General features: G+C 46.8%; 1 protein-coding gene and 1 long non-coding RNA gene across 4 annotated transcripts in view; one reads left to right on the top strand and one right to left on the bottom strand.

Annotated features, from left to right (window-relative positions):
* LOC135901969 (uncharacterized) overlaps positions 1–12,209 on the bottom strand; it is a 169,635-nt gene that overhangs the window by 18,212 nt on the left and 139,214 nt on the right. The window lies entirely within an intron of this gene.
* LOC135902401 (apoptotic protease-activating factor 1-like) overlaps positions 1–12,209 on the top strand; it is a 126,237-nt gene that overhangs the window by 88,679 nt on the left and 25,349 nt on the right. For all 3 annotated transcript variants that reach the window (XM_065432423.2, XM_065432415.2, XM_070535372.1), the window contains exons 13-14: positions 4,618–4,786; positions 11,561–11,881. In XM_065432423.2, coding sequence (XP_065288495.2) covers positions 4,618–4,786; positions 11,561–11,881 — 490 coding nt within the window. The remainder of the gene's footprint in view (positions 1–4,617; positions 4,787–11,560; positions 11,882–12,209) is intronic.

Raw genomic sequence — 12,209 nt, 5'->3', positions numbered from 1 at the left:
GACGAAGCTTGGATAAAAAAGACGCCGGGTGCTCAGCATAGAAGAAAAATTAGACATCGTTCGTGCTGTTGAACGTGACACAAAGAAATTGGTGCTGGCACGCGGCATGGGTCTACTGTTGACTAAAGTGTGTGGCATTTGGAATGCGAAGAAGTTGCTCAGCAGCGCTGCTGCGACACTAAGAGATGTCAGCTGCGGGGTTCGACTTTTCGCCATTGTTGCCTCTGTTTTGCCCAAGTGTCGCCTAGCGACAGTGATAAGGATGACACGGAAAGCGATAGCACGGGCGATTCAGGCCCAACTGTGGAAGAAGCTGCGCGTTGCATCAGCCTCATGAATGCAATCGTCGCAACGAGAACAGCACCCCGCACAGAAAAGGTGCCCCGCGACTTCTGCAACGCTACCGCGCCTGTGCACGGAGAATCTGCAATGCTAACGAGGCATCTGCAATGCGAGTGTTTGCCGAGAAGAGGTGGCTGGTTGAAAAACTGGCTTGCAGCTTCAGTAAGTTTGAGGCCGCTGTCGTCGCTGCTAAGGCTGCCATCAAACGAAAATAACTTTTGTCGCGCGAAGTAAATAAATACTGCATGTTTTTTCCCCTTTAATCGAACTCTCTCTTCTGTTTTTGGCACGTAAGTGGGCGATCTCATGCCATTTCGGTTAAGCAGTACTACTGTTTAGACTCGCATCGGAACACTCGCACCACAGTATCTGCATAACTAACTACAACATGAACTCCTCCCATCACGTGCATGTCACTTGCAAACTTGGAAGCAGTTGCATCTTGAGAAGTAGTTTTTCAGTGCTGTTATCGAGATATCTTCATGCAAAAGCACAATTCCTTTTTAGATGCCAGCAGTAGAGCCAGCTGTGCACCAAATCCATCTAAAAACTTTTGCTTAGTGTTGTAGTTCAATATACCGTAGAACCTCGTTGATATTTACGTAATGTGATGCGTCGATTGGATCGTTGCCGCGCGAGACGCCGATGCATGTCGAGCTGATGGTGCTCCGGCGGGTGTTTTGTTTTCCTCTTGTGTGGTGTTTTAAGAGGGCAATGGGAAACCGAGACAAAATCGAGCTGGTGGGTAATGCCAGATCCCACCAAAGCGAAATGTTAAGCCCTTATCGCGCCGCCTGCAGCAGGGAGTGGCGGCACATTTGGATTATCACCTACTAAAAGTGTGCAGTACACTACAAATGGTACACGCACCATGCGCTGTAAAACAGATAGGTGAAGATGCTTATCGCAGTAGTTCTTGCGGTGATAGCTGTGAATGCAGCATGGAATCACCCAGGCAGAGATTTGCTGGTACTGAAATTAGAAACTCACTGCGCGCTGCCGTTTTCGCGTGAGACGGGTTGTTGAGTATTGTGGTGATGCTGCCACAATGATGAGCTATATATCGTTCTCAATCGCTCATGCCTTGCACATTTCCTTGTTTACATGGGATCTGGCAGCCAGAAAACTTATCATACGATCTCAATTTGGCGACGTACTGAACATTGGTGCTAAAAAATCGTGCATTCCAGGAACGTATGAACTGGTAGAAAATGAGCAAAACTTTTTGGGTCATTTTTTATGTTCCCGATTGCGAACGTTGACCCCAGGAAAACTTACGTAAGAGGAACATATCAACAAGGTTTTACTGTACTCTACATACCCGAATCCAATGTGCACCATCTTTACTAGAAAATGAGTCCAAAAATAACCTGCACATTATAATCGGATAGGAAACTAGGACCGAGTTCACTGCATCAGCAACAGACTACCATCAGAGCCGTCAGACCTAGTGTCACTGCTGTCACGATGTGCCAACAGAGCATGTTTTAGTTAAGGTTGCTGTTGGTTCATTTTGTCCTGATCTACGTTCTTGAGTGGTATTTTCGGCCAATAATTTTCCGAAATACAGTCAAATCTCAATAATTCGAACCCTAAGGGGCCTGAAAATTTGTTCAAGTTAAAAGAAGTTCTAATTAAAAGAACGACTTATTTTTAAAGTATTCATGCACCATAGCACGATGTGGTGTGAGTCGTGAAATATCGCAGCGTGCAAGCACGTGGCGAATGAGGACCACGAAACTGCCCACGCCAGCCAACACTCACTTCCTGATAACGGCAGAAAACAGCGGGCTAAGCTGGTGCCGGGCTGGCGGTGCTGGCGGTACCGGCGGGGGGGGTGTACGCACGCGTGGAGACCGTCAAAAAGGAAGGAAGTTACGAAGGAGTTGAGAGGAAGGGCGAGGGGAGCGTAGTCGTGAGGAAAGGCGGTAGGGAAGCAGATTTACTTTCCCGCCAGCTTGCTGGATGGTGCTAATTACCTCAGCCGCCTACTGCAATCAAAGCAACGGAGTCGCCGAGGCCGGACTGGGCCTCCGTTGCTGCTTCCCTCTGCGTGGTCGTGTGTTTTTTCCTTCATCTGCTGGCAGATCGGTGCTTTGTATACGTTCGTCCTGCATTCTTAATGTGAGTCATAATGTGAGTCAACCTACTTATCAAGATGACGAAGTTGTTGCTGCTGATCATAATCATGTTGGTGTGCTCCCTTCTGTTGCGGCATCGCTGCGTTCAAAAGACAAGGAGGATGAGGTAGTAGGTGTCATCTTTGCGTCCTTGTATTCAGGGTCTGTCTTGTCATACAGAATCGGATAGGGCGCACTGTCTCCAACAGCCTTTCCATCGGGACATCTCGGTTTAGATGCGTCATTGTAAAAAAACAAGCATGAACGAGACCGTGATCATGATCAGAGAGCAAACAGGCATAGCCAATATTCTAATCGACATTAAGAGAAAGAAATGGAACTGGGCAGGTCATGTAATGCAAAGGTTAGATAACCGGTAGACCGTTAGGGTTACCGAATGGGTGCCAAGAGAAAGGAAACGCAGTCAAGGACAGCAAAAGACTAGGGGAGATGAAATCAAGAAATTCGCAGGTGCAAGTTGGAATCGGTTGGCGCAGCACAGGGGCTAATTGGAGATTAGAGTTAGAGGCCTTCGTCCTGCATTGGACTTAAAATAAGTTGTTGTTGTTGTTGCTGTTGTTGTTGTTGTTTTTGTTGTTGATGATGATGATGATGAGGAACGAGACCAACCAAGCCAACCAAAACAAGCGCGAGTGAGAGCTGACGTGAGCAGACGATAGTGTGAAACAAACGGTCCATCTGAACCAGACGCGAGTGTGAATAGAGCGGTCAGGTGGGTCTGCATAATACTAGTTTCCTATGCGTACATCACTGTAGGCGCCTCTGCTCGCGGCACACTTGCCGCTGCGGCAAGCCGTGAAAAATCAGTCCAGGACTGATCCCTATCGCAGCACGCGTTTTACTACTAGTGTGGCTGAGGCATTACGGCGCGATGCAGAAACAGCGACCTTGCCATTTGAGAGAGGGTAAAGTTTCCGCCACTGTGCTTTTCTTTTTTTCTCTTGTGTGGCATTAAGTGGTCTAAGGCAAGGTCAGAGCAATTCTGGTTGGAGGCGCTGCTGCATGATTCGGCGTGCTGCTGAGAGCATCGTTGGAGCGCAGTATGTTTGAATCAACAGTCGCAAATGCTTGCGCGTTTGAATTACCGGGCATTTTTGCCCTCATTACCAGGCGTTTTGCTTTTGCCTGTTGGAATACACATAACTTTGATGGAACCACAGCGTAAGTTGAAGAAACCGGCAATTCAAATTAAGCATGTTTGAATTAACGAGATTTGACTGTATAATGAAATTCCACTGCCGCCGCCACCTCTTTGAAGCTGCTTGAGCTAAAAAAAAAATAGTGTTGGCTGACACCGAGATGCAGGTGTCCCTCATACAAACCAAACTAAAGTCTTTAAAGCAGTGAAACCCAACACTCAGATATTGTGTACGGGCTGAGAGTATGTCAGGACAGTTGAGGTTGACTTCCCAGCTGCTGAGAGAGAATCTTAGTTGTGACAAAGTTCAGGCCTCATACCGATGAGCTTGTTATCAGTTGATAGAAATAGCTCATATTTGAAAATTTTTACTTCTGTATGCATCTCCTTTTCATGCGTATTTGAAGATGTTTGACTCGATTCGGAATGGGTTTTACCATTTTTTCCACTGTGCATTTTACTATCACTTTCTTTCTGTTTTCTTTTTGAATAAAATAGATATTGCTCCTTGCTATTGAAACTGGATTAAATAATTTTTGTTTCAACATGCCTACTAGAGAGCGACAGTATCGAGCAACATGGTGTCAGCCCGTCTTGACATAAAACAAAGTTCTGGCTCATTCAGGGAATTTTGCAAAGGTGCTCAGCGAAAGCCTGGAAAACTCGGGCAATTTGCAAATGTCAACTTGGTAGACACCCTGCTGGTGCAATGTGTACATTCATGGGTTGGGTTCCCCTGTCATTGGGAATGCACAAATAAAAGTTAGCGATATTCAGGTTGTTTGAAACTTGTGATAACGTTTTATTGAATGCACTGGGCTCATCATCTGCATGGAACAACTTCTTCAAAGAAGTTTGCTGTCTAAATGAGTTTGTTCTAATGGGGGCATACTTAGAAACTTATGCTGTTAAGTAAGAGAAACAAGCTGTGCAATCTTGAACACAGAATAGGTAACTTAGAACACTTGCATCAAATTGTACCTTTCTGCCTTTCAGATCCACCGTATCTCCAAAGGTGAGCTTGGGGAAGAGATCGTGCAGGCGATCCCAAAACAGGAGAAGGCCATCCGCAGCTGCTCATTCACAAGTGACTCTCGTCGCCTTGTGTTGGCCCTGAACTCCCAGTATGTAGTGATATGGAAGGTGCCATCTGATACTCACACAGGTGAGCTGAGCCAAGCTGTTTGTATGGTGCCTTCAGATTCACCTGTAAGGGTGTGCATGTAGTGAAATTTTCAGATCAAATAGGGAACATTATATTAAAGGGATAGTAAAGAGGAACATTAGGTTAAGCTGTATTGGTGAATGAATTACTCTTCTGGAATACCATGAATAGTATGAGTCAGTCTTACTTTGAGTGGCAATCCAGGAAAAAGGCAAGAACAAGAGACTACAGTAAAAGCTCGTTAATTTGACACCCGTTAATTAGGAAATTACGATAATTCGGACGGCTCTATTGGTCCCGGCCAAAGTGCATGTTAGTCTATGGGACCAAACCTTCGTTAATACGTCAGAATTTGGCCTTGCACCGCTCAATTCGAACAAATGCTGATGGCTGCTGCTACATGATGGTGTGGTAAAGCAGCGCTGGCACCACTGGAGTGAAACCGAAACCTGAGAGGCATCGCCATCGTCATCAATTAGTGGGGGCATTAGCAGCGTCGGCGAACGTTGGTGTCTTCTTTCTTCGCTTCACTGCGCCTCCAACGCCATTTCTCTTGTGTTGTTGAGTCAGCATCATGTCTTGCGGAATTTTCTTTCTTCGTTGTGACCGTATTTTGTATGCCGCAACCATCGTGCACTACAGTGATGGCAACGCCGGCAAAGCGGCAGAAGTAGGAAGCCAAGAACTTGCTGACTAAGGTGGAAATTTTGCAGGCTTTGAAGAATGGTGAATCGCGACAGCACATTATGACCAAGTACAATGTGAAGCGGAGCACGTTGGGAACGTACATGAAAAATGTTCAAGCCTTTGAAAGCAAGAAGTTTCATGCATCAAGAAAGTGGTTGCGAACCGCAGCTAATCCCCAGCACGAAGAAGCATTGCTCCAGTGCGTTACTGACTGTCGATACGCACATCTGCCTTTGAGCGGGCCTCTCATCGTGGCACAAGGTGAGAAGTACGCTGCAATGATGAGCATTGGATTGTTCGAAGCTTCAGAAGGGTGGTTTGTGAGGTTTCGGGAGAGACACGAACTCGTCTTCAGAAGTGTTTGTGGCAAAAAGGCCAGCGTTGACGAAAGCATGACCACCCAGTGGAGAAATGTGAAGCTGCTTGAGCACACCGCCGCATATAAACCAAGTGACGTGTTCAATGCAGACGAACCTGCTGTATTTTTCAGAGCTCTGCCCGACAAGACGGTGACCTTCAGAGGGAACCCGTGCATCGGTGGCAAGAAGTGCAAGCAAAGGATAACTGTGCTTGCCGCCAATACGACTGGCACGGAGCGCTTGCCACTTGTCATCGGGAAGCTGCATAAGCCACGTTGTTTTAAAAACATCAAAAGCCTTCCTGTCAAGTACAGAGCGAACAGGAAGGCTAGGATGACCTCGGACATTTTTCGAGGCTGGCTGCAGCAGTTAGACCGGCACTTCACATCTAAGGACTGCAAGGTAATTATGGTTGTTGACAACTGCAGTGCACATAACTGTACAGTTGAACTGAAGAGCGTCAAGGTAGTTTTTTGGCCGCCCAACACTACATCTGCCCTTCAGCCGATGGACCAAGGTTTCATTCACTAGGTGAAGTCGAAGTACTGAAAGCACCTACTACAGCGAATGATCGTGTGCTCAGAAGTTGGAAAGCTGTATGAAGTGGACTTACTTGGCACCGTGCACATCGTCACCCATGTGTGGAAAAATACACCTCCGCAAGTCATCGCCAACTGATTTCGGCAGAGCGGTTTTGTGAGGTCCGAGTATGCGGCAGTAGCTGACGAGGTGTTAGCCGAGTCCACCGATGATGACTGCCCGACCTTCGATGCTGTCCTTCCCACAGATGTGACCTTTCAGTACTACATCGCAATTGGTGATTGTGTCGCCACGACTGGTCTCCTGACCGATGAAGAAATTATTAATGATGTCACGGGCGCCCGGGAAGACCGCGATTCAGACGAAGAGTCAAGCGAGGAGATGCAGCCGTGACCTCATCGCACCTCACGAGAAGTCATGGAGGCGCTTTTGATATTGGAGGACGTTTGCCTGAGCACTTCCGACAGTTTCCGGGCTGTTGGCCACTTGGAAGAGTTAAGAAAAATTGTAATGTCAGCCGGAATCTGCGCGATAAAGCAGATGACTATTGCAAAATACTCCAGTAAATAAAGGTAGGCTTCTAAAACTTGATTTTAAATTTTTTTTTCCTTGTTCATTCGTTAATTTGGCATTCAGATAATCCGGACATTTTTCCCGGTCCCGTGAGATCCGAATTAATAAGCCTTTACTGTAGTAGTGCAGTCGAACCCGGTTATATCGAACTGGCAAAAAAAAACTTATCAGTTCGATATAGAGCATAGTTCGATATGGGCCTGCTAAATAATTGAACATCATAAAAACGCAAACCATTAAAGAACCCATTTTTTTGACGGAACTAGCTTAGTTTCGCATGAAATAGTCCTGCATTTTCTTCTGCTTGGGCAATTTCGCTGCCTGCGACGCATGCACTTCTCCACATTGTCTAAGGAGTCTGAGCGGCTGAGGCCGCAACCTTTCACGTTCCCGCAGAAGCACCGGACTAGTGCGAGTGCACCAATCACCTCAGAGGATGTGGGCAAAGGACCATCATTGCTTTCTTCATTGTGCCCACTTTCTTTTGTACTTGGTACAATGTCCGCAATGTAGTCTTCGTTTTCAGGCTCTCCCATGGTTGTAACACCATCATCTGCACTCACAAACTTATTGACCATTGACTCGTCAACAGCTTCTGGAAATTCTGACAGCTTGCTCCAAACTTAGGCAACACCGGCAACAGCTTCGTCGCACTCATCAGAATTTACTGTCACCACCGGGCACGCAAAAGCCGGCATGTCTGAAGCAATTTGGGATGCACCACTTGTACGTGACCGTGCATACGTGTCAGGCGCCACGGGCACCAGGTCGCGAGTTTGTCTGCTTTAACCTTAATCTCCCCCTTATACAAGATCGTGCTGAGAGTGCTCGTCGGAATCTTGCACGTTGTGCGGTCATCCAACTTCACACCGCGTTCGACCCGATTTACAATTTCAAGCTTCATGGTGAAAATCCGATTCTCCCGCTTCATCACGGCAACACTGCGGGAGAAGGCCCATGAGGTGCAAAAGCAATGAACCAGAAAAGCAGCGAGACAACACGCACTTGCGCCATCTTGCACAACGAGGGCACAAGAGCTTCTGATTGACTTAGCGAGCGTTGAGGGTGGGCCAGGGTAATTTTTTGCAGGGGGGTGTCGACGACTCGCCCGATGCTGCACAGTCACGTTAGGGAGAGCGCTTGGGCGTGGAATTTCGCATTAAGATGGGTGCTGAGAGCATAATTGGTGGGTATGACCATATTGATCTCCCCACTCTGTTACAATGATAATAGGGGTGGGAATCCTGGGCCAATTGTGCCGTTTTGATACCCAAGCAAATCGCTGTGCAAAATTGTGCCAAATTGGAAAAATGTCTGCAATTGTGCCATGCTGTACCAGAACATCTTTGGTGCTTTATCATTGGTAGTAATCAATGAAAAATCACCAGCATGTTGTAGGGCATTGTGTCTTTGGTCTTGGAGAGCATGTAAAAGTAATTTTTTTATTCTGGCAGCTAGTGGGTGCGGACAACCGCATCTAATCCGCCTGAACGAAACTAAAGATAGCAACATTCTCTTATCTAGTCACCTGAGCCGGCGAGCAAAGAAGTCCGGGCTTATCTGTGCCTCCCTGTAGGTGGAGCGGAGTCGCATGGTTGTGCTGACGCTGTTTTTGTAGAAACCCGCATGCAATTGTTCGGGCACTACTGGCCATGCTTTTTGTTTCCTTGTTTTTTTTCTTTTGAATCATGTCAGCGCCATGACAGTTGCTCATAATCGCAGTGCACAATCTCACGATCATGATACCGCATAGATCGCATTGTTGCGCAGCATGATTGCCGCAATCAAAAAGTGTAAACTGAAAGGGGGAGCGGCAAGGTAAGGTGCACATCGTGCAGGACTAGCAATAGGGGAGCCCAAGAGAGGAGGAATATCGCTTCCTTAAAGGGAAGCTGAAACGGTTTTCAATTTCCATGAATTGCTGGGATTAGGAAGAACAGACCTAATAATTTACGGTTCCGAAATTTTTTTCTTCGTTTTGTTAATATAAGGGGCGGAAATCGCTTTCTAAATCACCATCGCTTCCCGGAGCGCCGGGTGAGGTGGTTGCCAGAGGAGAGAACCGGCGAAAGTGACGTCACTTGCGGGAACCGAGCTGCCGGACCGGCATGCTGGCATGTGTTGGCATGCCTCTTTCCGTCCTGCGCTTTACTGAACGACGCTACACGAGATTTGCCACCGCTGCCGCTCACGTTTGTTTTCTTTTGCGATTTTCATAAACTGTTCTTTCCTTCTGTGCTGCTTGAGTGCCTACAGCCAAGGGCACCCAACATGCCCTCGTTCTGTGCAGCATTCGGCTGCGCGAACACAGGCGGGCGAGACGATGTGGTGTTTCACAGGTTCCCGAAGGACAAGAAGCTTGCAGCGCAGTGCGGTGAGGAGAGATAAGTTCGTGCCGACGAAATCAACTGTGCTGTGCTCGGACCATTTCCGCGATAGCCGGATAGCCTTACGACAAATGCGGAAACGTGTTGTTGCTAGCGTTGCTATACTCCGTTTCATACATCAGGTGCAACGCTGTGGAGGCTTGAGATACTTCTTGCAGTGGCTGTGTTCGCACTTAGAATAAGTTCGGTGTTTGTTGACCCGATTTTTGAGAAAATGTTTCATATATAAGCTCAGTTCTGAATGAAAAAAAAAAGAATTTACCCATAGAAACAATATGGCTGCTAACACGTTCTTTTAAATCACTTTTCTTTTCGGCATTCTTTAATTGCAGCCCGTCGCGGCAGCTTCACGTGCATGCTCGTGCGAGCAAACGCCGCTGGCACGCTGCGAAGCATAGACAGAAACGTGCGCAGTAATAAATTTTGGTGACCGGACTTCGTGCGTAGCTTCCACAGCGTTGCACCTGAGGTATGAAATGGAGTATAGGCTTGCCTAGTGACATTCGACGTACGCTTGCAGTTATCGTGTTTACCACACGGCGGTGCTAAAACTGCCTAATATCTTTATGTCAACACTAGCATGGAGCACGCATACCGATTCTTGATTAAGCCACAATCGCAAAGTCGTCGAACCATAGTATGAATATTGCACATATAATAGCTCTGGCCATCTCTGGATGTGTATGATAAGCAACTTCCATGACTGTACCTCGCAGCACTGCATGTGCGCGTTTTGAAATGCGGCACTTATGTTCGCGATCGTGTATCAACGCTAAAAAAACCACGGGACTTTAGACAAGCAGCGGCAAGGTGCTTGACATTGTGGAATTGCACCCGTGTTTACAATCTAATGAGAAGTTAGTGCTTCGGCATTCTTCCAGCAGCAAGTTCCCAGTGACACATTAGCGCATTTTTTCTCCCGTCATTGGAATGTGCAGCTACATGAAAAAAAAAAAAAAACATACGTACCAGCTAAGATTTCCAACGCGCGAGAAGGTGCACACATCGCTCTCGCTTTTGGCACACTCAACATAGTCGTTGCCGCCGTTGCCGCCATCGTTTTCCGTATCGGCTGTCGGTTCGAACATGTACGGCAAAAATACAAGCTGTCCGAGACAGTGAGAACGTTCCATAATGCTTACAACTCAGCAATGAAGCCAGAACAGAACAGCGTGCTTACGCTCTGAAACGGCGGTGCCGACCGGCGACTGCCGCGAGTGACGTCACAGCGGCCCCGACCAATCACGGGCAACAGCGGCATTCGTGCGATACCCTGAGGCGCTGGTGCGCGTTTTCATGAAAAAACAGCCGCTTGCACTTGTTTCCGCCCTTTTTGAACCAGATATTCGTGTTCAGGGGACTCAAAACTGTAAAATGCCGTAGAGAACTCATTTTTTTCGAAAAGTGTTTCAGCTTCCCTTTAAGCTTATTCAGGGTGCTTCTGGGTTGTCTAGTGAGTGTCAAAGGGAAGTCAATCACCTGAAGGATCTTGGTTTGAAATAGTTGGTGCTGTTACATTATCTAGAAATGTCTTTGAATAGACCACTGTGGCATTCACTAAACCTAGCCTTTTCGCAACTTCTCTTGGAAGATAGTCACTTTGCCAGCGCTAAATACAAAAATAGTATGAAAAATGCCTTCTTGCTGCTCTTATTACATTTTTTTTAATGCTGCACAATAATCTTGTGACTGTTACCCCAATTGTTTATAATAATGCTCTGATTTAAAATTTGAATGTCAAAGAGTGCTCCAATAATGAGATACATGGGCTACAGACTGCTCCAAAATTAGAATTTGACTGCCCGGATCTGCTCCGAAAGGAAACTTTATCTGGTCCAAAGATTGCTACGAAATTACTTTGGCCACCCCACCCCTGTGGTAAACTGAAAATACAGTAGTTGGACAACCATGTTGCAGCCCCTTTAATCTTTGAGAACTTAGATATGAAGTCTATGGTGGCCTGTGCCATAGTAGGTGATAAATGTGGCATCTATGATGCATTTCTGACTTCTGTAATTGCCTCCAGTGCATGCAGTTAGCATAAACATAGTCTTTGAGATCTGTTTATTACCCAGAGAGAGCTGTTGTTTGGGCATGGATATGAACATCTCCTATTATAAACCATGCTTTCGAAGACATTTGAACCAGGAGGCTGGTCTTGTACAGTCGTTGGTTCCCCCGATTTCACAGCATTATTCTGTTTTCCTCAAACCTTTTCTGCCTGACAGCTCAAACAGAGCCGCTGGAAAGGCCACAAGTTCTTGACCACCTTGACAGTGCTGTTGTGGATTGCTGCCTCACGCACGTCCACCGGGGCGCTCTTGGTGCCAGACAGCAAGCTATATCAGCCGCTGGGCAGCACATTTGGACTTGGGACTTGCGTAACCCATCGGCAGAAAGTGCCAAGCGCTACAACGGCTTCTGGATGAGCTACAACTTGACATGCTGCGCAGTCTCGCCCGACAGAACACTGATTGCAGCTGGGACGTCACTGCATGCCATCTTGCTCTGGAATGCAGACACTGGAGCAACCTTGGGCAGCTTCAAAGGTGTGCTTTAGACTTTAAGTTTTCTTCCACCACTGTGGATGCACATTCACAGCCACATAGGAAGGAAAACTAAAATAGAGGGCTTAACAATCACAGGTGCCTTGCAGAAAATGTGGCGGTAGTTGCATGCTATTTTGGACTTAATAGAGTAAAACCTCGGTGATACAAATCTCAAGGGGACGCGTAAAATATTGTTATCACCCGAAATTCATATCACCAAAAACCAACTGAAATCAGCTTTGAGCCAGAAACTCATTTTTAGAAATTTATTCACAATGGAAGAAGTCCCGGATGCCCTTCTTGTCTTTTTCCTTTGTCAGGTCAACTA

The sequence above is a fragment of the Dermacentor albipictus genome, chromosome 3 (genome assembly GCF_038994185.2).
Source record: "Dermacentor albipictus isolate Rhodes 1998 colony chromosome 3, USDA_Dalb.pri_finalv2, whole genome shotgun sequence".
NCBI lineage: Eukaryota > Metazoa > Arthropoda > Arachnida > Ixodida > Ixodidae > Dermacentor > Dermacentor albipictus.
The sequence above is the reverse complement of the archived record's forward strand: the minus strand, read 5'-3'. Positions and strand labels throughout refer to the sequence as shown.